Source organism: Protopterus annectens, chromosome 8.part0, assembly GCF_019279795.1.
Source record: "Protopterus annectens isolate FY-2018-M chromosome 8.part0, PAN1.0, whole genome shotgun sequence".
Classification (NCBI taxonomy): domain Eukaryota; kingdom Metazoa; phylum Chordata; order Ceratodontiformes; family Protopteridae; genus Protopterus; species Protopterus annectens.
In genome coordinates this window covers 941,613,551-941,640,677 of record NC_056741.1, presented here as the reverse complement: position 1 = coordinate 941,640,677, position 27,127 = coordinate 941,613,551, and the positions used below count along the sequence as shown (strand labels likewise).

Sequence of the window (27,127 nt, the reverse complement as noted above, 5' to 3'; positions counted from 1 at the left end):
ACCACACCAAGACTTTCATACCTTGTGCATTACTTGTCTAGGCCCAGACCACAATGTCCCCCATTGTCAGTTCTGCACAATTTTCAATTCTAGGGCTAGTCACCGTAGAGCTGAATATGTAATTTCCAAAGTAGTTCCTTGCATTACAAAATGGCATCTGTCAGTCAGCAGTCTGTGGATATTCTGAAAAAACAAAAAGATAAAGAAAGGGACAGGTCACACAAACTTGAGCCTTCTGACGACCCGTCCCAGAAGCAAGTCATTAGTTCTCAGGAATTCAGTGAGGAGCTTTCGCAGCCTCTGATGCCCGACTTGTTTCCTTGGTAGGCCTCTACCGAGACCCTTTCAGTATGCCACCGGGGAATGCTTCATCATCCGATCCCTCAGTTGTCTCCACTTCAGTTGGGTCCAGAGCCACTATACAGGCACTGGCTTCCGAGGAGGTTCTTTGCACAACCGATTCAAGGCAAAAACCAACATCTTCATCTCTGACTATCGCATCCCAACGAAAAATGGATTTATTAAGGTCTAAAAGCAAGACCACCCCTAAGAAACCAGTCTCTAATCACTATCTTACTCCTCCTCCACCAACTCAGATGAAGTTACTGAAAACGGTGGAGGATCTCATCACTTTCATCAGGGGTAGCCATACCACACCTTCTAAAAGAAAAAGGGATACTTCCGCATAAGTTCACACAGAACCGGATTCTGAAATTTTAGACTACTTTGATTCAGATGAGGAACAGCAACCTCTCACCTCCTTTGAGGATTCTGATGCAGAGCAATCCATTCCTTCTGCCTCCCTCTGAGGATCTTTCATTTGGGGAAATCCTACACACTCTCAGAAAGCATTTCCACTGGGAAGCCCAAGATTATCCTCAGTCTAAGAAAAAACTAAGACAATTTCTTGACTTTCCTCAGCACAGGCCCTTGGCCACCCTCCTATTCTGGACATGGTGGATGACGTTTTCAATGAATCTACCCTCATCCCTCATGCCCTACCCCCTGCTCCTAGAACTCCTAGGTACTACAGGGTGCCTGATTCACATAAATTCTTGTTTAGAAATCCCTACAGCAGACCCAGAGGTCATCACACAGGGGCCCAAAGGGGCCAAGGCTAGCTCATCAAAAAACCCATTTCCCTCTGACAATGACTCAAGAGGTCAAGACAGATGGGGTAAGAAAGTGTACATCTCCTCAGCTTTAGCTATTAGAGCTCTTAACTGCCAGTTCCATATGGTAAAATATTAACAGCATACCTTGGAACTTATGAAACAAAATATTTCATCTTTACCTGACACTAATACTTCCAAGGAGTTAGCAGATCTTCTGCACTTTTTTTTCTCAAGTAGCTAAACACTCCCTGCACTGCGGATTCAATGCCCTAAAAGCCTCAAGTAGGGCCGCTGTGGCAGGTTCAGTCATTAGGAGGCATGCATGGCTAAAAGAACAGCCACTGCCTGATCATGGAAAATCTAGACTATTTGATGCATCCCTGGATAAAGACCGCTTGTCTGGATTAAAAGCAGAGGAGGCCATCAAAAAGATGGAGAATAAAGCTAAATCTATACAAACAGTAAAAGACTTTCTCCAAGTTTAACCCCCCCCCAGAGTCAACAGGAACTTTCCTTCTCAGCATTGGTCTTCCTCAGCCCCCAATAGACAGGCTCAAGGGAGGCCTCACAGGGACAAACCAGTTAGACCAGAAAACCAAGACCAGCGAAAAACTAAGCAATGGCCCTCCACACTCCCACAGCAGGGAGTTCTAAGTCCACTCACTACTCTAAGGACACTCAATGACACCCACCCCACCTCTCATCAAAGGTTAGGAGGAAGGCTATCCCTTTACAAACAAAATTGGCTGTCTGTAACAAAGGACCAACGGGTTTTACAAATTATTTTCCAGGGCTACAACTTTACCTTCCAACAAGTCCCAACCTTATCAGGGTACCCAATTCTACCTCCAAATCAGTGGGCAGAAGCATTAAAACAAGTGCACCTACTCCATGCCCAAGGGGCAGTGGATCCTGTACAACAGGAGCAAGCAGCAAAAGGATTTTACTCCAGACTGTTCCTACTGCCAAGGAAAGAAAGCACTTGGTGACCCATCCTTGACCTGTCCACTCTAAACGCCTTCCTAGAGGTCCCAAAATTCAAAATGCTAACTCTTCAAAAACTTTTACCAATGCTGGGCAAAAATGCATGGCTAGCCACTCTAGACCTGAAGGATGCCTACCATCATATACCCATAAGGGAGTCTTGCAGAAAATACCTACACTTCAGAGCAGCTTCACAACACTTTCAATTCTCTGTGCTACCCTTTGGTTTATCTACAGCTCCCAGGGTCTTCACAAAATGCCTTGCCCCATGGTTGTCTTCTGCAGACAACAAAACATCAAGATTTACCCTTATATGGATGACTGCCCAATACAAGCAGACAACAAAGAAAAGTTACTACAGGACCTGCTTTTTGTACATACAACCCTAACCTCTCGAGGGTTCACTATCAACAGGAAAAATTCAACCCTAAACCCCTCCAGGCAGATCACCTTCTTGGGAACACTCCTGGACACAGCCTCCCAGACAGCCTTCCTTTCACCAGAAAAACAAAGCTTTCTGTCAAATTACTTTTTCCAGTTAGCTCTCAGAAAAAACTCACAGCAAGGAAAATTCTGCAAGCACTGAGTTACATGTCATCCCGCATTCTAATTAGCCCCCTGGCCAGGCTGCACATGAGAAAACTCCAGAGTTTATTAAAGACCTTTGGTGCCAACACTGTCAACTTATGGAGACCACTCCCCCCCTCACTCCATGCATAAGGAATGAGTTTATTTGGTGGGCAGAGGCCTGCACTAAGAACAAGGGCCTTCCCTTCACCTACCTACCACAAGGCCAGACTATCACTACAGATGCCTCAGACCAAGCTTGGGACGCTCACTTAGACACCCTTTGCACCAAAGGCTCTTGTGACCTCAGGCACCTTCATTGGCACATCAACCTAAAAGAAATGATGGCAGTTCACAAGGCTATCACATTATTCAAAGACCACATAAAACCAGGGGTCCTTCTCATAAAAACAGACAATACCACAGTCATGTGGTACATCAACAAGCGGGGGTGGGGGGCACACTTCTACCCTTCTACCCTCTCTGCTGACTAGCCATGACCCTCTGGCAGACAGCCTCATCCGTGGCCCTACACCTGACAGCCCAGTACATCCCAGGAGTAAACAACACCCTAGCAGAGCATCTAAGCAGAAACTACTTAGACCCCCATGAGTAGAAACTCCAGAAGGAACATTCCTCCAAATCACCAAGGCCTGGGGGACATCAGAGGTGGATCTCTTTGCCTCCCAACACAACAATCAGCTGCAAAAATTCTGCACAAGGGAGTTCCACCCATTAGCTTGGAAAGTGGATGCTCTTTCATTCCAACGGACCAATCTCTTCATTTATACATTCCCTCCTCCCACCCTTGCTCCCAAGGGTACTGCTCAAAATAAGGCAGAAAGGACCAAAAGCCATCCTTATAGCACCAGATTGGCCCAGCCAATATTGGTACCCCTTGCTGCTCAGCCTGACCAAGGAGCCTTACAGGCCCCTGGCATTAACTGCAGACCTCCTGACCCAAGCCAGAGGGGAGATTCTACATCCAAACCTGCACACTCTTAAACTTTCTGCACGGCTTATCCCCCAGGGACCAGGGATAACCCACAGTTGAACAAGCAGGTCCTAGACATCATTAAGGAAGCCAGAAGGCCCAGCACCAGCAAATCTTACTCACAGAAATGGAAAAGATTCAACTCCTGGTGCCTATCAAAAGGTCAGAGCAGCTCCCAGCCATCCCTTCCACTTATTCTCTTCACTATCCAATTCAACTTCCCCTCTCCTTCTCCCTAGATAAAAAATGGAATTCTCTCCTGTCCACTCTGAGGACAATGTCAAACACAGACAACTTCAAAACTCAGCTTCACTCCTACCTCTCTTCTAAATGGAAATGTAACTGCATTCTCCCTACCTAGATCTCTTATAAGTAAAAGCCCTTGGGAGGTTATACTCCTGTGTTCCCAAGCTCCTTACAGCTTGTTATATTTCCATAGCTAATCTATCTATAAGATCTCTTGCATCATGTATTTATTGTAAATAGTCTTTGACTGGACTGTGTGAATAATTTCATTAAAATGAATCTGTATTTTATAATCCATAGGATAGTTTTGCTATGGGCAAAACTGCTCATGCCTTGTAATGAATTTGATATGTATTTGTATATGTGCTTGTAACGTTTATTTTACTTGAATGTTATCTCTTCTGTAACCTGTACTACGGTGCTTTTCTCCCCAGGCCTCCACTGAAAATGGGCTCTCTGGGCCCAGTGGACTTCCCTGGTAATCAAACTGGAAATAAATAAATAAATATTTTGGACTACCTAGAGGAGCTACTTAATAAGGGCCTCTCCTTTTCCTCCATTAAAATCTACGCCTCAGCCATTTCAGCACACTTTCCTGCTGAACATCCTGTCTTCTCTCACCCTTTGATTAAGCAATTTCTCAGAGGTGTATCTAACATTAGGCCCCCTAGAAGGGCACCCACTCCAGGCTGGGACCTAAACTATGTCTTAGAAAAACTAACATTGCCTCCCTTCAAACCAACTGCATCAGCAGACCTAAAACACCTTTCCTGGAACACCACCTTCCTCTTGGCTATTACTTCAGCTAGGAGGGTGCCAGAATTTCAAGCGCTCATGGCCACTGAACCCTTCACTATCTTCCATGCAGACAGAGTGTCTCTCAAGAATAATCCCTCATGCATGCCATAGTTAGTATCAGATGTGACCCTCAACCAGGCTATTCATCTCCCCACCTTTTTTCCAAACCCTCAGAATAAAGGGGAGAGAATTCTGCACACACTGGATGTGCACAGACAGTTAAGATACTAACTGGACAAAACAAAGTCCATTAGGAAGATGGCTCAACTGTTGGTTGCCTTCGTCCCAGGAAAAGAGGGGAAGCCTATCTCCAAACAGACCATTTCTAAATGGATATCTCACTGCATATAAGTCTGCTACATTTTTCATGGAAAAGCTCCTCCTAAATTTATCAGAACACATTCCACTGTGATAACCTCTACTTCCACTGCCTTCCTTAGGTGAGTACCCTCCAGGGACATCCTGGAAGCTGCCACCTGGACCTTGGTCCACACCTTCACCAAACATTACCACCTGCCTCTGTTCTCCAGGGCTCGGGGAGGGTTTGCCTCTGCAGTTCTGCAAGGCATGCTAACTCAGTCTTAGAAATGTCATACTTCCATCCTCCCCTTCCTCAGCTTTGGGCATCCTCCCACAAGTGATGACTGCAACAGTGAAACACGAAGAACATAGTATAGTTGTGTACACTTACCATAAATGTAGATGGTCAAGTGTATTCACTGTTGCCGTCCTATTTTCCCTCCCACCTTCTCCCTTAATCTTATCCTTTTTGGAGATTAACTGTCATTCTTGTTGCCTTGGGCCTCCACAGCCTCTTTAAACATTTCCTTCAAGGGGCTCCTACAAGTTAGGGCAAGAAAGACTGATGTAATGGCACCGGCTGCTCTCCTTTATACCACTGATGACCCGACATCAGTCCGCAGGCAACAGCAGCTGGCACAGGGGAAAAGCTTTACTTGGGTATTCGGGCTGACCAAGGGTTACTTAACAGGGATAACCCACAACTGATGACTGCAACAGTGAAAACACTTGAACATCTACATTTATGTTAGGTGTACACAACTGTACTTTACACTTGCTGGAGGCAGTTCTTAGGCACTTATCCATGGTGTGATCTAAATTATTTTGTATTCTAAACAGACTGCTGGATTCTGCAATATCAGTAGCCATGTCTAAAGGTAAACTGACTTAATTAAAAAAAAATGGCCGTGGGAGAGGGTATGCATGGCCGGGCTTAACATTGTAAGTAGTAAGAGTGAGGCGAATCATACCTCACAACTGTCTGGATTTTCACTGAATGTCCAGATTTTGTTTTATATCTTTGGGCTGTTTCTCATAAAGATTGCTCTGTAAGACAGTCAAGTTATAATAAATTGCAAAGAAGTGTGTTTGAAACACAATGTCACCTAATGTTGAAAAGCCACAGCGTTATTCTGCAGCACAAGGGCTGATGGTACATGCCACACAACATGAACACAGGTGATTAAGAGACACTATGGTCAGTACAAACGTTGTCTGCTGACAATGTGATGCAACATGGCTGAAAAAGAAGCCATAGCTGAAGAATATACTGAATCTGCATGTCTGTACAAACAATTTTCCAGTTAATATTACAGTGTTAGTATTTTACACATTAAAGCTGTTGCACTACACAAACTTAGATGCGTACATTGGAAATTAATTGTGGAACAAAATGATATAGAAGGGTTATTTTCCCCAAAATATCTGAAGCTCTGTGACAGTTGTAAATATTTTTTCTTTTTCTTTCTTTCTTTTTCTTTCTTTCTTTCCTTCCCTTTGTATTTTCCACTGACATGGGGCAATCACAGAGTTAATTCTTTTTGAGTAATAGGGGTGTGGGAAGGCATAACACATCAAATGAGAGCATTTTAAGTACTTGGCTCCATTATTTTTTATTTTACTGAGCTTCTTCAAGCAACAGAATATCTATTCAGTCTCATTTTTGAGGACAATTCAATGCCTCACTCTGTGTGAAAGACATCTCACACACACACACACACACACACACACACACACACACACGCACACACACACACACACACACACACACACACACACACACACACACACACACACACACACACACACACACACACACACACACACACACACACACACACACACACACACACACACACACACACAAACACACATACACACACATGCACACACATGCACTATTACATCATTCACAGGTTAGATACAGCTTCTGTTGCTACTTGTCAGGTTCTTTTCTGGTCAGGCAGTAAATTAAGGGATTATGTTAAGAAATCTAGCATTAGAATCTAGCATTAGTGAATGCTTGTCAAGCATTTTGAATCAGTCTGAATTTCCATATTTTTTTGAAAATCATTTTCTCGTCAGCTTGGATTAATAAACAAGTACTGAAAGTACATGAGATATGTACAATAAAGGACACAGGTAACAGAATAAAGCCCAGGTTTCCAAGCTATAAAGCCCAGTACTTCAGTCTCCATTGTAAACTGCTTCATAATATGCCTTACAGTAGCTTTATAAATCCTATTTTCTGTACAGAATATATTTTAAGTTCTTGCAGGATGATGGAGGAATGCATTTTGTTCATAATGGGAAAGTACTGAGAAGATAAGAAAACGCCTATTATATATTTTTACAAAGAGCACTTTATGTATCACTATTTTTTGTCCCTTAGGAAGTACATGTTTTCCATTCATTTTTCTCATACTTGGCTGAATTATGGTTTTAAGCTTAAAATGTTAACTGATTATGTCATAATTCCTTTTGGTGTGAGCACCATACATACCAATGGAGTGTTTGTTTAAACTGACAAGATTATGCTTTATCATACTTACTCTGGAAAGCAGTGTGCTGCACTGACAATCCACTCATTAGATATAATGGAGCCACCACATATGTGGGTGCCGTCATACTGCAGGCTTACTTGCCAAGGCCATTTGCCTAGGCTGGCATCGTGGCCACCAACTATTCTGTCAACAGGAAGTTTTCGTCTCCCACAGTCTGGAAAAAAAATAAAAATACACATTTGTAATAAACGTTTTTTTCATATAGATAATACAATAGTCTGCAATTTTTATTCCTAGTTATTTCTATAACTAATATAGAGAGCCATTACATTTAAAAAGATAAAATACTGTTAATAAACCAAGACTGTGAGATCTGATGAATCTTCTTCTTAAAGCCACAATCTATGCCTTGAATGATGACCCTGCATGAACAGTTATATTGATAAGGCAGTCTCTATTCATACCAAATATGAGAAATTTAACAACAAATCCCTAGGGTGGAATGGTAGAAATAAATTATTATGTAACAAAGAAAAGAAATTGCTTAATGCTTATAAGAGTTCTCATTCTACCTACCTTAAGGGCACACTTCAACAAACTTAAAATATCTAACAAAACAAAAATAACACCCAACAACATTGGGAGTTAATCCATAATAATACCTGCCACCATGACACAAAGGATGGGGCAAGTCTTCTCAGCCCATTCAAGCGGTGATCACATTTCATCCATGGGCCCTGAAAACATACCAACTTGCCTGAATAAGATTACCAAATATGGCCTAACTGATTCCTTCTAAATCTCCTTAATGCAGCCTCCCCACTGGTTTCATTCTTGATGCTTGAAAACAGCCATTGTAATGTCATCATATAAGGGTGGCCCAGCTAGGGAGCCTAGTGACCATACACACTATAGTCTCACTAACATAATATGAAAGATATTGTGCGATCTTTCCAGAAGTTAGGTGAGCGGAATAGTTCTTCAAATGAGATTCTCCTTTATTGTGTGATCTTTCTAGTCCACTCACCTAACTTCTGAAAAGATTACACAATAAAGGAGAATCTCATCTGAAGAAGAACTATTCCACTCACCTAACTTCTGAAAAGATTACACAATAAAGGAGAATCTCATCTGAAGAAGAACTATTCCACTCACCTAACTTCTGAAAAGATTACACAATAAAGGAGAATCTCATCTGAAGAAGAACTATTCTGCTCACCTAACTTCTGAAAAGATTACACAATAAAGGAGAATCTCATCTGAAGAAGAACTATTCTGCTCACCTAACTTCTGAAAAGATTACACAATAAAGGAGAATCTCATCTGAAGAAGAACTATTCTTCTCACCTAACTTCTGAAAAGATTACACAATAAAGGAGAATCTCATCTGAAGAAGAACTATTCTGCTCACCTAACTTCTGAAAAGATTACACAATAAAGGAGAATCTCATCTGAAGAAGAACTATTCTGCTCACCTAACTTCTGAAAAGATTACACAATAAAGGAGAATCTCATCTGAAGAAGAACTATTCTGCTCACCTAACTTCTGAAAAGATTACACAATAAAGGAGAATCTCATCTGAAGAAGAACTATTCTGCTCACCTAACTTCTGAAAAGATTACACAATAAAGGAGAATCTCATTTGAAGAAGAACTATTCTACTCACCTAACTTCTGAAAAGATTACACAATAAAGGAGAATCTCATCTGAAGAAGAACTATTCCGCTCACCTAACTTCTGAAAAGATTACACAATAAAGGAGAATCTCATTTGAAGAAGAAGAATCACGAGCAACCGTGTCTTTTTTTATTGTACAGGAGAATCGTCTGCAGCATTTTGAAAAATAAAAATCTCTTAAGATCGGCGCTCGACCTGCTGGTTCAGTTAGCTTATAGCTATTCGGACACATGTCTGTACTTGAACTGTCAGAAGGAAAGGGTGTAACAATACCTAAACAGGAATAAAGTGAGGAATCAAAAGACTATAGTATTTATTCATTAATTTCTCCAGAAATTGTGAAATTTTAGGGTACCATTTTAAAGACAAGGCATGCATTTTCTTTACAAGCTTGCATGAGTTATGCTCAAATCAGTCTCAGTAGTATTGTATCTTGGTGACATGAAAAATGACTTCATCTTTTCTACTTAAGTCCATCAAATAGTAGGGAAATTTTCTTAGGTGATCATGCACTGCTCACTGCAAATGCAACCTTTCATATGTAGTGATATTCCTGGTGATCAGAACAACCACTGTGGCTTAAGACATGCAGGTAAGTCCAGAGCCAGATACTGCAGCTTGCATCAAGTGATGAAAGACCTCATTCACTCCTCACCTACTACATGAGTGGGTTACTATTGCAAGTCTAAATGAAACTACCCCTTGTGACAGTGAAAATTTAATTAATTTTATTGAAAACTGTGATGCCTGAAGTTGCATGAGGAGTAAAGGTGAAATTCCTATGTCTTGCAGAATGCTCCATTCTCCAAAATACAGCAATCTCAGTAATGTTACGTCTGTACAGAGATGGTTCCCTGCAAAATGGCACATTCACCATGTAAGAGTGAGTTTCACAATTACTGTTTTCTTTTTTTCTTTTACTTTTATGTTAATCACACTTAAATCTTCTAAGTCTTGTGACTCACAGGATAGTCTTTGACATCCAGTATGACACCCAGATAAGCTTACATTAACTATATTCTCTTCATCAGGACTGAACCTGAAACTTTTACTGCTTTTCCCTTCTGTAACAGCTGTGAATGCATTATGAATGTGCGGTGGATCGATAATATGCAGTATGTCCAAGACTATATGAAACAAGTATACGCTCTACTAACCAGCTATCTCTATACTCTTCTGAAATTAGTGGCAATCTTCAGCTGAAGTCTTTACAAAATCCTTGGCAAATCTTTACTTGATTCTGACTTAGGCTTCTCTGATGCTGGTAAGTAGTGTAACAACATGAATGCTCTCTGCTCTTGGCACTAAGTACCACAGCATTTTGGGGGAGCTTCATTTTTAAACTTACAATTCCACTCTTTTTACATGTATTGAGCACTCTTCCACAACCACTTAAAAAAGCTTTTGCATATCCAGCAAGGTCTGCTTTTTTGTACAGTATTTTGTGATAAAGACAGCAACTTTTAATGCTTCCCACATTTTGAATCTTCTGGAATTCTATACTTAGTAAAAGTTTAACAGTTCATGCTGGTTATCTTGACCTTGCAAAGGCATTTGACACTATTCTACATAAGGGAGTTACTAAGAGACAGACACATTAAATGTCAACCTGTTCATAAATAAAACACTGGCTGAGCAACAGAGGTACAATAAATCAGTGTGACGATACCTGAATCCCTCCTGGGATTATTTGTATTCCACTAGAGGTTATCGGTGCTATCGCACAAGGGATCTATACTCGGGACATGGTTTTAGCAAATTCTGAGACCAAAAGCACAAAAATAGCAACGATAAACAAATTTGCTGACAAATGTAAACACTGTAGCAAAATGTTGTCAATGTTCTTGAAAATGATCTAAAAATACTTGATGCAGCTATTACAATACAGTAATAATAATTTTATCTCTAATGTTAAAAAATGTGGTCCAGTTAAGAGATTCGGCATCAGGGCCATAAATTACGACTACATACCATACTAAATGGATCTTAAAAAGGACATCATTATTAAAGATCTAGGGATAATAGTACACATCAAGTAAATCTTTTAAAACGTCTATGGCAGTTACTGCATTAAGGTTATGAACTGTTAACAAGCCACATTCTGTAGTGCAAGGTTTGATAAATTTGATTCCATGAGCTTCCATTGGGTGTAACTCTAAATCTTAACCAGTCAGTTTACTCTGGCTAAGCCTGAAAAAGTTCCATGTAGATGAGTGCTGTTCCCAGGTAAACAAATTGAAATAAAATAATAAAATACATACTTTGTTTTGGTCACAACAAACCCAATTTAAATTAATAATTTAAATTGTGACCACCTTGCATACAATAACACCAGAAACAAATTATGCAGCCCACCTAATTCTTCTCTCTCCATCACACTCTCTTTCTTGCTTTGTCTTTGCACTGCATCCACTCAGTTGGTCAGTTGTACAGGTTGTTAAATCAGTGATCCGATGTTCTGAACCATCAGATGACTGCAAATCAAAACCAGTACTGCTTAAGTGGAAATTAGTACTTTGTGCTCCCCCCAATGTTGTAAGATTGTAGGGCATGGCAATTAGAGATGCACTGGATGTGGGAATGCAGTCTGAGGGGGACCCATCTGCAAAAACATAATTTTAAGGTGCTATGTAGTTGTGGTTTTGTGATCCTGGTTAATGATAGCTGGAGTGTCCTGCATGAGTTAACTCCTGTATGAGTGCAGTGCTTTTGATGGTGTACATAACCCATTATATGACAGGTACTGGTAGGATTTATCCCAGAAAAAAAAAATATTTGGTAGGTTAAGGTTTTAGATGAGTCAGGACTTTTCAGGTGATAGATTCCCAGACAGGTGTGATTATGATAATGTGTCATGTACTGTATATGTGTGTGTGTGTGTGTGTGTGTAAAAACACCCTATATTGCTGAATATCTTTCATATTTCAGTAATGGGTAAACTCATAACTCAAAGAGAATGAACTTTGATGAGAACTGAGCAGGATTCAGGTATTTTTTTTTCAGAAACTGTTGAATACCACATATAGGGGAATGTTCCCTCTTTCTCGAAGTCTCTTAAGTTTGTGCTGTTGTCTAGTTTTTTCATATTTAATTTAACAAGTTTGTGTGGAAATGCAGTCTCCCACATGGGTGGTTCAGTGGTGATTGCTTCCCCCCAAAAAAATTATTTCAAGGGTTTTTCTTGGGTTTCATTGAGTTTGCTTTTCAGCAAAGTTTTTTGGTGTGTGCGTGTGTGTGCGTGTGTGTGCGTGTGTGTGTGTGTGTGTGTGTGTGTGTGTGTGTGTGTGTGTGTGTGTGTGTGTGTGTGTGTGTGTGTGTGTGTGTGTGTTTAAAAAGCGTTTTGTTCAGCACTGTGTCACATATATCGGGTGGACTTGAAATATGTATTAGTGTATATATCCCTAAACATATATGTGAATGTTCCCATAACCATAATGTAAGCAAGACCAACATATTCATCACTACTGCATTAGATAAAAAAATCTGCATTGACAAAAAACAATTCAGATGAATGTCACACGTGAACGCTGTTTGCTGCACTGCCCTAGAAAGCTGAGAACTCACATGGATTGAAGGCACTTGCAAATGTACTCATCCAATCAATTGCACCACTTTCATTACTCTAAAATTTAGAACTGTGTAGTATAAGACTTATTTTGCACGAGACCGTCAGTGTATTTGTACATTAGCAACATATAACTTTCTCTTATAATTACAAAAATACACTTAAAATATATGAGAGCTGCCTAGTACATGTCAGATGGCTCAAACAGTCTAGTGGAATGGAACGTGACTGTTTCTGTTACTGACTACATGGAATCATGGTTAGAGGGGTAGATGGTAGACTGGCCATTAGTCATCTACCAAGGACAAAACAATATAGAACAAGGTGGTCTGCTACGAGAAACATAACACTAATTGTATATCCGTTACACGGGAAATGATAACACTGTGAAAGGACTGTGGAAAGGGCTGAGTCACTCCCTGTCTGCCACTGAGGATATTGCACCATGAAAGGAATGGGAGTAAATTAGGTGCAAAGAGACTCTAACTACTTCCAGGGCCATGACAACACAGAGCTCTTTTGACACATATGACACGTAGGGTTCATTGCCTGTTTATTGCTATTAGTAGCATGTCAGTTTGCAAAGGAGTGAAAAATTATTAATCTATTAGCAGACACCTGTGAAGTCTGAGTGTATTTATTAAGGGGTTTGAACACCATACAAAAACCTAAAGGCTAGAAGCCACAAAAACTGTACTTCAGTTTAATTCAGGTTTTATATATATATATATATATATATATATATATATATATATATATATATATATACATATGATAACATATATTAGAAAAATAACCTGTAGTAATATAAATCAGACAAAATATAATGCAAAATGCAAAAGTGAAGAACAAATTTATGGATTATGTACTAAACATTGGAAGTACTGCAAACGACATCAGTTATTTAGGTAAAAAAGAAAAAAAGTAAATTTTAATGGACAGAAATGTTATCAATGGTAAACTGAAATTACTAAAACAAAGCAAATGAAGATGTTTAAGAATATTTCAGCGACTTCATCCTTTCACATAAAATAACAATGTGCAATACAGAGGTTTCACTGTGTGACCCCTTAAACCTCTTGTAGAAATTTAAGGAATCACATACTGAAAACTATATTTTGGCTGGGTTTTTCTTGCAGTTTTTTACTGAATGGTTTGTCTGTGTGACCATTTTACCCTTTAGTTTGGATTTTAGTCGGAATATTTTGCAGACATCTTAATCTTTATGGGCATCGGCTGAGTTTAAAGACCTTGTGTTTCTGAAGTAAAAACATCATGTTAGAAGCCATGTAGCTGAAACACTTGGTGACTTTAAGGTGTCATTTGCATATATCCCATAGGTCTCCATTACAGGAGGCGTAGGTTTAAGGTATCACAAAGTGAAAACTCTAGCTTTTTTTCATTTTTTTCTTGTAATATCCCTCTCTCTCTCTATATATATATATATATATGTATATATATATATATATACATATATATACGTATATATATATATATATATATATATATATATATATATATATACTGTATATGCTTGCTAACACTTATGCATGTGGTCATACAACACAATAGCAAGTGATGGCACCAAATCTATGTATTCACTCATTGTGTCATCTTTTGCTACATCAGCTTACGGTATATTCTTTACTTTCAAGAAGAATCAGTGTTTTTTTATCATAAGGATTTATGGGCCCTAGTGGCCTAATGGATAAGGCATCGGCCTCCTAAGCCAAGGATTGTGGGTTTAAGTCTCATCAGATGTGATATAATGTTAGCCAGATGCCAGTAGCCTAATGGAAAAAGCATTAGCTTCCTACACCAGGGATTGTGGGTTCATGTCTCTATTTGGGGTGATATAACTGTACGGGATTCACAGGAGGACAAAAGGAGCATTGTACTCACTTTTACAGCCGATTACAAAACAATCAGAAAGATCATGACTGACAACTGGATGATGATTACAGATAAAAAACAACTGGAAAACCCTAGGACCTCACCCTTGTTTTTGTTTTCAAGAGAGCCAGGAACTTTAGGGGCTGGATAGAGTGCAAATTCAGACCAGATGAGGACAACAGATGAACTTACATTTGGGAGACACTTTTTGCACTTCCTGCAAATACATGAGGAACAAGGGCTTCTTCTTTTGTCCAGTGCTCAGCTGAAAATTCAACAGCACTTGTTCTGGTATTTGGAACACTGCTTTAGTGATATACTGTGCATGGTATAATGGCTGAAGTTGTTTTTACATAGGGAAAACTTTGAACAAATTCAAAGTTAGTAACACACCACCTGTCTGACATCCAACTCCAAATCATCAAGAAACAACTGGCTAAGCACTGCCATGATTTCCCAGACCATGGAGATTTCCACTTCCACATCCTGGGCAAGCTCACTATGGGGTCACCCAAATGAAACAAAAATGCCATCCTTAAAAATATGGATTTAAGCTGGCAGATCAGACTGGACTCCCACCACCACCCTGGTTTAAATGCAACTACTTCCATTAAAAGTGTGCTTGTACTCAGGAAACTAAACCATAAATCATGCAGCTAAAACACCTGTGCTGTTTAACCCAGGTTTTCAACATAAACTGTAAATTAACTCTAATTGCTGCTATTAATATGAAAAAGCCAATCAAGAAATTCAATTTTGTAAATCACTGCATCAACCTTGGCATGGTTTATCTGGTGAATTAATAATGTGGTAAAAAAGCCACTCTGTTTATTTTATTTGTTTGTTTTGGTTTGTGATCTCCAGATGTGTACAAATCTAAACAATAATGGTTATGAATTTAAAAATGCTTTTTACCTCATGATGTGCACAAAACAGCAACTTTCAGTTATTTGAAAATATTTTCTACTACTCATTTGGAATATGGGCTTTCCTTTTCTTATTAGGAGTGAAAAAGGGGGACCAAACACTAGGCTCCTAGCTTGATTGACAGCCAACACCCTTACTGAATACATTACCCTCTTAGACTATCTAACCCCACCTCAGACACCATGGCATCACTCACCCTCTCTCTTCAGAGATTGGTTAACTGCAGTTCCACTTGATCCCTCCCAGTTTCCAGACCTTTATATAGCCAGGCGCAGAGCTATCTAACCCTCTTTTGCACTACCTTCACCACCTGGAACCTGGAGAGAGGAAGAATCTAAACAGAAGAGCCCTGACTTCACCACATGGAACCTAGAGAGAGGAAAATTCTGAACAGAAGAGCCCTCAGTAACTCCTAGTCTCAGGAAGAAGCTTGACAGTGAGGACCCCAGACTGGAGTACCATAAAACCATGCTTTGGGACCAAGAGCATTTCACCTCTCATTACAGCTACCCCACAGCAATGAGGTATAGAAACTGTAGCCACTGGGCCTGTATTAAACAAAATTTCTATAATCTGCACTACAATGAAAATTGTTATCCCAGGGCACCACTCCACACTTCTCTATTCTTTACACCGCAGGTAAAATTTGCCTATGCTCAAAGAAGATATGAGATTCTTACTTTATGAAAGGTTTTGTATACTCTGCAGTTCACCACTTGGTGGATTTTTATTCCATAGGTACTGAAAGCTTATACAAAACGTTCTAAGGTCTAAAACTTTACTTGCATTTTTTCTCCTACTTGTGCGCATCCATGTGCTCTGTAAAAATGAGCCCTGTGACTTGTTTCCACTGTAAGCTATTTTTCTTGATGCATGTATTATTCAAAAAATGGGAGCCACCTAGTGTAGCTTTAAGCATCTAGCACCTCTGCATATAAAAAGTATATCTTTATCAGGAGGAAGAAAAATGGGGACTGTCCACATTAATAAACAGTGCTACTATACAACAGATTAGACTTTCATAATCTATTTCATGAGATATGAGCCTGTAAAAGTGGGCACAGCCTCTTATATTACATGTGATGGACTGGAAGACTGGAAAAAATTATGTAATAAAGCTTTCATAATTGGCTCCAAGGAATATGAGCCCCACACATGCAGATAGAGCCTCTCATAGTACATGTTTTACAAAACGTACTAGTAAAGTCTGGTGGCAGCCTCGTGAAACCAGGCATTTTCAATATCCAAAATGTAAACCACTCTATTAAATAGACCTGATGAATCTGAAGTCAAAGTGCTTTCTTAAATATGATTCCATAGTGGCAGCTCAACATGTGTTGTCATGTTTTGTTTGCTTGTTAAAAATAAAAAAAAAAAAACATTTAACAAAGAATGAGGTTCCGCATGCTGCTGACCTGGTAAACCTTCATGGGTCTTTCAGGAATATTCAAATAAGGGACTAACCACTAAGCTTTGGGATTGGCTCCTTGTTTTTCATTTTCAAAATTTTCCTCCAATAAGCTCCCCTGGACCTTCCCAACACTGTCTGTAACTGCCTTTAAAAAACTGACCTGTTGAACATAATGTATTCGAACAAGAACACTCATCCATCTATCTACTTAACTGAATGAACTTCTTGAAACTTCAACAAGAAGTCTTTATTCCACACAGAGGGAGGGTATTAGAGAGAGACAGTCTCCTAGATCTGCTAGCTAAAGTGATTTTATCTGGACTAATTATATGTATTCTGTTTCTTGTTAGTTCTGTCACCTTCTGGGTCACTGGTGGGATACCAGACGTCACTCGAGTCCTTTGGATTACGGGAAAATGGGATTCTAAACATTCACTTACTTATAAAAATATCATACGATAATGCTAAAACTTTGGTAAGGATTCAAAAATTTTCTCTACTTGTACTAGCTGGTCAATGTAGGCTGGTCAATTAACATGATGGAGAGAATCTCCAATTCAGAGACATTGTAAAGTCAAACTCATCATTATTGGCTTACAACCATACCTCCAAATCAAACACAGCGCTGTAAGACCTGATTACAGAAGTATTCTCCTTACCCACTTATGCATCTTTGTAACATAAGGGCTCTGTACATACACATACACAAACAAACACACACACACACACACACACACACACACACACACACACACACACACACACGGAAACAGTCTTAGACCCCCTCCCCCACCGACCCAACACACAAATTTCCAAGCTTTCACAAACAACTTCACATACTCATTCAGTTTTGGGGAAGTACACACAAAGGACACATACACACACACACACACACACACACACACACACACACACACACACACACACACACACACACACACTCATACACAAACAGAAGTGCACCCACATCTCTACCATACATACCTGTACTGTGACTACTTCCATAGGAGTAAATGGATGAATGTAGTCAAAAGGTAGTTTTCACAGTAATCATGAGAAAATGAGAATCAGCGACAGCTGTGGTCAGTGGTCATTATGAGAGAGACTTCATCATTAGCTCATTAGCATGTCTCTGAATCACAAGTTAGCCAACACTCGTGCTGTTAGAAGACTTGATGGAGATAGTGCTGTCCTAACAAAATATGCACTGCCTTGTCACACCCCCTCTTCTTTGGTGAACTTTCTTGCATTGTGAATACTACCATAGGAGTGAGTGCATGACCACAGTGTTTTAACTCTGGTCAACTTTTCCTCCAATAGTGAAATTTTACATGACTCACTGTGTAGGAGGGTATGTGGGTGCAACCCCCTTTTTGGGTACACAGGTCTTGATTCTTATTCATAAATGATTTAAAATAAGTAAAGTGAGTTCCGACATTCTAACATTCACTGTCCTTGTTTAAACCTTGCTGCAATTTTTTTTTCAGTTCTAGGACTTTGAGCTACAGGCATAATGGTTAATGTGTTTACCTTACAAACACAAGGTGCTTGGTTTGATTCTCAAATGGGATATTGGCTAGGCTTAAAGCCTAGTACTGAACTATGAACCTACAAATATCCACAATGTATCCCCTTTGAGTGCTCCTGTGGCATGAGTACTGAGTACAGGACTGTACAGCATCCCTACACAGATGGAATGTAGTTCAAATATGGGACAGTATGTGTAATACACAATGGAAACAACTTCTTTGTCAAAAAAGAATTGATATTGTACTGCTCACTGTTGTGTGGACAGTAACATGTAGTTCCTTTTCAGCATTCTGACTAAGTCAGATTGTTCAAATTATGCTTTACTACAAAAGTTCACCCAGACTCTGCGACAGCTTGCTGTGACTGCAGGGTTAGTTTGTTTTCGCTTTCTTGTATTTTATGTTGCTTTATTGGCTTCTTCTATTTTGTATGTTGTGATTCATTTTCTTTACACTGAGTTTTACTCATATTCTGCTTTTAATTGCTTAGTTAAACCTGGAAAGAGACCACAGCTGTGTCTCTTGTCTTGTGATTCACATCGAAATTAAGTTTTTCTCTACCCTCCCAACCTGGTGCTGTTGTGTTTTTATTTATTTTATTTTATTTAGTTTAAATTTGTTTACCACAGATGCCCTTCTGGGCCAGTGGCCTGGAGAGAAAAGCTCTATTACAAAAACACATTACAAACAATACAAGAAACAGATAACAATCAAAAATACATAACTTTGGTAAATATAGGTAGTAAATAGTTTATACATAAACAATAAAAATTGTGAGAGTAATATAAAGTGAAAAAAAAGGAAAGCTAAAGAAATTAACTAGCATGAAATAGCCTGTGCCATCATAGAGAAATGACTGATCAGTAGATGAATATTGTGTTATTGGTGGTGAATATTTATGAGGGCGGCCACATTGGTGCAGCAGTTAGCATTGCTGCCTCACAGCAAGAGGTTCTCCGGTTCGATCCTCGGCTGGGGTGCCTTCTGTGCGGAGTCTGCATGTCCTCCCTGTGGTCGCGTGAGTTTCCTGCGGGTGCTCCGGTTTCCTCCCACATCCCAAAGACATGCTGTAGGTGGATTGGACACTCTAAACTGGCCCTAGGTGTGAGTGTGTGTGTGCCTTCTGTGGAAGGTTGGGCGCCGGGCTGGCAACTTGACACCGTAGAACTCCACTGCCAATCATGAGCGGACAGGTGATCTGCTGTGGCGATCCCTAACCGGGTAAAGCCGGAAGAAGAAGAAGGTGGTAAATATTTATGAGCTACATGTATGGTATATGAAAAAGAATATGACTGTTGCTATGCTAGTGTTACTTGTTCTAAGCAGTGATAGCTAAGGCAACATTGAGGTAAAGTACAAGTAGGCGGGAATATGATGAAACTGTAGGAAGCTTGAGATAGGTAGAAAAAATAGGATCAGTAGTGAGCTTGATATAGGTAGAGAGAAACTGGAATTCTGTGAGAGAAGGGATAGTTTGGATGTTAGAATTTAGTAAGGGAAGAGATACTTTGGTTGTAAGAACAAGGAAGGACAGAATAATCAGCCTGGATTAGGGAAGGAGCAAAGCCAGTTTTTGGTTAGGTGTTCCTTTAGCAGTAGTTTAAATATGGATGTGTTGCTAGAATTTAGTATTGTCTGAGGCATGGCATTCCAGGACTTAGATATTTGTTTATTTTATCTGTTTATTTGTTTACTTTAGTTATTTTATTTTTAATCTCAACAATCTTTCTATTTCCCTGCCCCTTATCTTAATTTGACCACATATTTCCTTCCCCCTCCTCTTTCACTGGCTATTGTGAGTAAGCACAAAATTATCATTTTGTGAAATCACTACCCTTCAACTATTTAAATTTATTGGCCATCCCACTATACTCCATCGAACCACAATACATAGTCCCCACACCTTCCAATCTATCTTGCTCTTTGAAAATTAGTGGCTCTCCACGTAGGTAGCTAAAGCTTAAGTTACCCCCTATTTCATATCTAATTGCTTAGTGCACACTGCAGCTTTTAAGGTACTAACACATTTTTCCACCTTACTTTTAAAATCTGCAACATCTCCTCCAAGACCACAAATTACTAGTGAGCCCAGATTCTGTCTCTCGGTAGTCATCTTGGGATTAGTGATTCTGTTTTGCTCCTGGTGAGAGAAGTAGCATGGACACATTATTTTCTGGGGACTGCTTATCACCAGAAAGCCTAATAACAGTTTCATATGTGCCAGTTTGGAATTTATGCTTATATTTTGCCCCTGGTGAGAGAAGGAGCAGACTGCATAGATTCCTGACTCTTTTTGGTTGGGATGTGAGTGTCTGTGTTTGACCTTCTTGGTTGGTCTGATTGCTATTCAAGGCATCTACCAGGAAAAGGCTACAACAAGCCTACAGACCTTTACACCATCTGGGACAAGATTGTGGATCACCAAACAGGCTGTGGCCTGCTTCTCGTCTTGGGATTGGTGCTACTGCTTTGTTTCTGGTGAGAGGAGAAGCAAAGGAGCATTGTATCCCAGCTGAGTTAAGCTGCAGTGAGACCAGTACTAGTAGTAGTCAGGCAGTAGCCATTCAGGACACTACCCTCATTTCATCATTTTGACAAGCTAGTTCTTTCTTTTCAGTAAGTAATGCTTGATTTGCTTCTAACTTCAGAATATCTGCCAAAATACTTTATCCATAAATCATCAGGCTTTAATTATTAGTGTCTCCTCAAGTGCTTGCAGTGTCCTATAAAGCCACAGATACTTTGAGTTGACATTTTTCCTATAAAAGCACCATTGACATTTCACCAGTACTTAGTATGGTGCCATGGATATAAACTTTCCCAACTATCTCTGTTACTAGCTTGGTGGATATGGGCATCCTTAGGCAATGTAGAAATCACCTAATGTTTACTGACAGCCAGTTAATTCTCAAACAACTAATATGATATGTGAGAGCTGTATTTACATAATGTCACTGGAGGTAAAGCTCTCACATAAAAACATTCCTAATGTCAAAAAGGTTGTCAGTAGTACACATGCTGCACCCATCACAGACAATTCAAAGCAGACACATAGACCTCATATGCCGAGGCACTTAAATGTTAATCTTCCTAAACCCCACAGACCTCCTAATTGAAGTATATGTAACAAACTCCCTCAAAGAGTCTACCTCAAATAATCAAAATCATTTACCCAAATTTTAAATGATTGAGATGAAAACACCAAACTTTCATTTAAAGGAAAAGTTACAACACTGATATTTACACCAGGGAAAGGAGGCAGTCAGCCAACATGGACAAAAAAACAAACTGAACCAAATCGAACCCACACAAGTGGGGGGCTTTGCCCCTCACACCCCCACCTAACTAAATTTACCAACACTGAGCTTGCGCTATAGTGGGGAAAAGGGCAAACTCCCAAATGCTGGCTGACTGCCTCCTTTCCCTGGTGAAAATTTTGGTGATGTGAGTGTTCATTTAAATGCAAGTTCGGTGTTCTCATCTTGATCATTTAAAATTTGGGTAAGTGACATTTGGATTACTTGAAGTAGACCCCCCTCAGCATCCTTGAATGCACTCTATCAAAGCAACAGCCACATCAACACATACAGCCACATCTCATGGACCCTCTACTTCTAAACCCATAAAGCAAGCCACCACAGAATTCAACATTCTAGTCACTGGAGACTCTCTTGTGAGACACACTGAAATCTCTCTCACCAGGCTGAGTAAGAAGAGAGTTATGGTCAGTTGCTTATCAGGGGTCAGGATTTGCCACATTATGCATGCACTTGGGTCATTGGATCATTAGTAACAGTATGACTCACTTATAGTCTTATGTGGGTGTTAAGACTATATGAAGAGAGACATAATGGAGCTCTCAGCATATTTATCCCAGGCTGGTATGATCCTAGCACTGAGCAGCATTTTACCTTCTCCAAGGATGATAAAATGAACAAAAGATGACTGACTTTAATAATTGGCTTAATTTCCAGTGTCATTTTAAGGGGGGTGCAATATCTGTCAGCATAGAAGGAGATGGTCAACAGACCATGCTGCTTTGGCAGGGATGGTCTGCACCTCTCCCTGCTAGGCTTTTGGATATTGCCTAAAACATTGTCTTACCCCACAGTGCCTTTTTTAGGCAATGGCAGACTGAAAGTGCTTTCAACATAGCAACTTAAAACCAAGAAAATCTAAAGGTGTTACTGCTCAATGCTATTAAACAACAAAACTCCACTCCCTAGTAGCTCCCTTCACCCTAGAGAATGTTGATGTCTGTGCAGTCACTGAGAGATGGTTTAAAACTATGGAGAGCACACTGGCAGTGCAAGGTTATAACTCCTTCCACACATTTAGACCAGTTACTACACAGACAGGGACTAAAGGTGGAGTTGATTTGATTTACATCAAAAATAAATATACCTCAAGGATGGTCAAACGGGACAATGCACTTGAGCTTCTCCATGTTCAAATCACCATTGGAAAAATCCAGTACCACTTTCCCTCTATGACCCAGGAAACTCATACCATGTATTTAAACTTATTGGAAACACTCACTGTCCAACTCAATATCATACTCATGCGTGACTTTAATTACCCCACTATTATCTGGGAATCACATATACCACCAAATGTGGCAAAGAGATTCCTGGATTTTGTAAACACAACTCCCTGGACCAGACTGTCAATACACCAACAAAGGGTGAAAATATACAGGATCTGGTCCTCACTAATATGGGACACTGACGCACACCCCCAAGTGTAATGTCTTCTCATATAAGGTCAGACCACAAAATGGTCACCTTTGAAGTAAAAAATAAAACCCAGAACCCCAGCTAACACTGAAATATTAAGGAACTACTCTAAGGTTAACTTCCTACTAAGTGATAATCTGGCAAAATTTCAAGCCCCTGTAAACCCTGAGAACACTGCTCCCTACACAGAGCTGTTCACTAAAACCCTATACAAGCATATTAATAGCTGCATAGACGCAGCTGTTCCCACCAGGAAAAAGTACATAAGTAATGTATAAAACAAGCCATCTTGATGGAATCACAACAGCAAAAGGCTGTATAACAGAAGGAAGAAAAATATTGGTAAAAATAAGGAGGTGCAACACCCAGTATGATAAAAGCACTCTCATCAAACTTAACAAACAACTCAGAGGAAAAATAAAGTCTACTAAAGCCAAACTGAGGTAAATTTGGCCTCCCAGGCCAAGAAAAAACACAAGGCATCCTTTAGCTATGTACGCAGCCTCAAAGGCAATACACAATTGTGTGCAGAGCTCATTGTAAATGGAGCCACCTATACTGAGCCAGAAGATATAGCAAACCTACTGGCCAACAAATTCAGCTCCAACTTTATCCCTCTGTGCCCATTGACCTTCCCTCTGGAAATACCATCAAATTAAACTCCCTCTGTTATCACTAGGGGACAGGTCCTTAATGATCTCTCTAAGGACAAGAGCACTGCATTCATGGGCCCAAACAACATCCCTGGATGCCATCTAAACAGCATGAAACTTGATCTATCTGGCACTCTGGAATTGCTATTTAACTGCAGTCTCCAAACAGGCTTCATGCATCATGAATGGAGAAGAGCACCAGTCATCCCTCTGCACAAGGTGGGCCATCTACATACCTTGGAAACTACAGACCCATAACTTTCATTAGTCTCATAGGCAAAGCCATGTTAAGAAGTATCATCAGTAATGATACAGGAAACCTCCAGACACTGGACCCAGCCAAATTTCTTTTCACAAGGGAAGGTCATGCCTACTTAACCTGGCGGACTTCTTTGAGAAGGTCCACCAAAGCAATGGATGAGGGCAAAATAGTTCATACAGCCTACCTTTACCTGGCCAAGGCATTTGACACAACCCCCACTCGTGCATTGCTAACAAACATAAGAGATTAGGTACAAATCCTTATGTAACCCAGCAGATAGCCAGCTGACTCACTAGCAAGATCCAGGAAGTTAGAATTCATGAGTCCACCTCTACAAAGGGGCCAGTCACAAACCAAGTCTCTGAGAGATCAGTTTTGGGACCGCTTCTTTTTGGCATTTACTTCTCTGAAGGCCAATGTCAATGGCATCTGGATGTTTGCAAATTTGGAACCATCATTGAATCCCTCATCAACACAAATGTCCTTCAGGAAGGCCTGCCACAGACACACAAGTGGTGCCAGAGCCAAGGGCTAAAACTAAATGCTAAGAAATGCATAACAGTATCCTTCAGGAAGTCATCCACCCCATACAAATATCATATTGACACATCACTAAGAGTTGACCAGTAGTCAGGGACTTGGGGACACACATAGACAGTAATCTAGCCTTTGACCATCACGTGTCTACGGTAGTGAGGAAATCATTCTATGTTGTGCAACTTATAAACAAAGGTATTGTATCTAGGTCCAAGGAAATCAATGTTCTACTGCAGTCATTATTCATCAGCTGTATCATTGACTACAATGCCTCCTTTGGTATGTACCTAATCAGGCATATCAAACAGCTGTAATGTGCACTGAGGTTCCTCACTAAAAGAATACAGGACATATGTAACATGTTCTATGCAGACAATCTCAAGGCTCTATCCCTGTATTCTGTCTCCTACAAACTGCTGAGGGGAGAACTATGCCTGGCATACAAGGCATTGTCAGACCCAACTATGATGGAGCTCTTGCATATCTGCTAAGGAAACAGCACCAGAATTACCCATCCTAAAGACTTAAATCTTGCCTGTGATATAAATAGGACCTGCTGGAGAGAAAGGTTTATATACCAGAGACTACCATTTTCTGGAACAGGCTCCTCATCCATGTGAAGCAGAGTTACTCCCTAACATAATTCAGGGGTAACTTGGACAATTGGATGCAGAACAGAAAATTCATCCCTGGTTTGGCACCTGCATCTCTAATGGACACAGGCTGCTTGTAAATGGTTCATCTCCCAGGCCCTTGCTTGTAAATGTTTCCCCTCCCAAGCCTCCGCTTACACTTATCAAGTGTAGAAAAACTTGTCAAAGATTTAGGATGCATGGCTAGGCTTAAAAAGGCTGTTGTGGTCATTAGCCTAGTAAACACCTATGAACAGCACATCTTTTTGATTTTTTTTATTTCAAGTCTTTCGGTTTCAAATACCATGACGGGAATGGACCCCATTCCTAAGTCAAAGATATTATTAAAGTTCATGAAATTAGTATTGTTTTAATCTTTGATGTCAGTCAGTAGTGCTCTTCACAGCACTCACAATGTGCCCAGTAATGACTCCTTCTGCAGTTCGTATGGAGTTACATGTATTGGTAACATATCTAAATACGACTGTAAATTATTTTTTATAAGACCCGTTGCTCCTACTACTATTGGAACAGCCTGGGTATCCTTCTTCTACATTGTTCTTGTTTCTGCCTGCAGATCCTGATATTTTATGACTTTGTGTCTCTCTGTACGCAAGACACTGTAGTCAAGGGGTGTGACAATTTCAATGATCAATGCTACTCGTGTCTTCTTTTCTTGGACCACTATATCCATTTTTCTAGCATCTATCTTTTGAACTGTTGGTAATGGGTGATCCCATGTGATGTAGACTTCTTCATTTTCTATGATGCTTTGTGGCTCATGTTTCCAGTGTTTTTCAGCCACTTCAGTACCATAATGTTTGCACAATCCCCAGTGCAATAGTCTCTCCACATTATTATGCCTTTCAGTATACGGTCCTTCTGCCATTAGTATGTCGCAACCAGCAATGAGGTGTGCAACTGTTTCCAATTCAGTTTTACAAGACCTACATTTGTCTGTTTCTCCCACATGTTCAATGGACTTTATAAACCAACGTGTACGCAGCCCACTGTCTTGGGCTGCTCATATTAACCTTTCATCCCTTGGTTTGAATTTGCCTCTTCTTAACCATTCCTGTGTTCGTTCCTGATCAACATGAGGTTCTTCCAGAAGTTTTCTATACTTACAACTATATTTATGCTTTTTTTCCACATTTCTTGCCTTCTCATCTGATCCTTCACCTTATATTCTTTCTTTTGTTTTTTGGCACATTCAGTTGCTGCCTGATTTTTATCTACTTCTGTTTTGATTTCCATTCCTGCTTGATGCAGATAAGCTTCTGCTAGATTAAGCAGAGAAGTCATCTTAGATTTATTTTCCTCATGTTTTAAAACTTTCATCACTTTTGGGTCTTGTGAGGTCAGCAGGTATATGTGAAGCCCCATGATTGTAGATCTATACATATAATCAATTTCAAGGAGGCCCATCCCTCCTTCGGAACGGGGAATATATAATCTTGGTAATGTACTGATTTTTATAAATCATTTGGGGAGCGTGAAGCATCCTTCTTGTTTTCCTGTCGAATCTATCCAACATGTTTTGGGGACAGTCAATCACTCCTAAACTGTAAGTTAGGATAGGAAGAGCAAATTGGTTTATAGCTTGGATTTTGTTCCTAGATGTCAGTTCTGTTTTCAGGATTAATTTAAGTCTTCAGAAGTATTCCTTACTAAGTTTTATTCACATTTGTTCATGTTTAATTGTTGATCCTTCATCAATTCCCAAGTATTTTTACACTCCTTCTTGCTTAGGTTCTTTTCTATCACATTCTTGTCCCAAACTGATGTTTTCCTGG

At 40.0% G+C, this 27,127-nt stretch overlaps 1 protein-coding gene across 1 annotated transcript in view; it reads right to left on the bottom strand.

The window, feature by feature from the left end:
* Positions 1-27,127, bottom strand: part of HPN (hepsin) — a 925,289-nt gene that overhangs the window by 217,261 nt on the left and 680,901 nt on the right. The window contains exon 8 of the mRNA XM_044080457.1: positions 7,557-7,722. Coding sequence (XP_043936392.1) covers positions 7,557-7,722 — 166 coding nt within the window. The remainder of the gene's footprint in view (positions 1-7,556; positions 7,723-27,127) is intronic.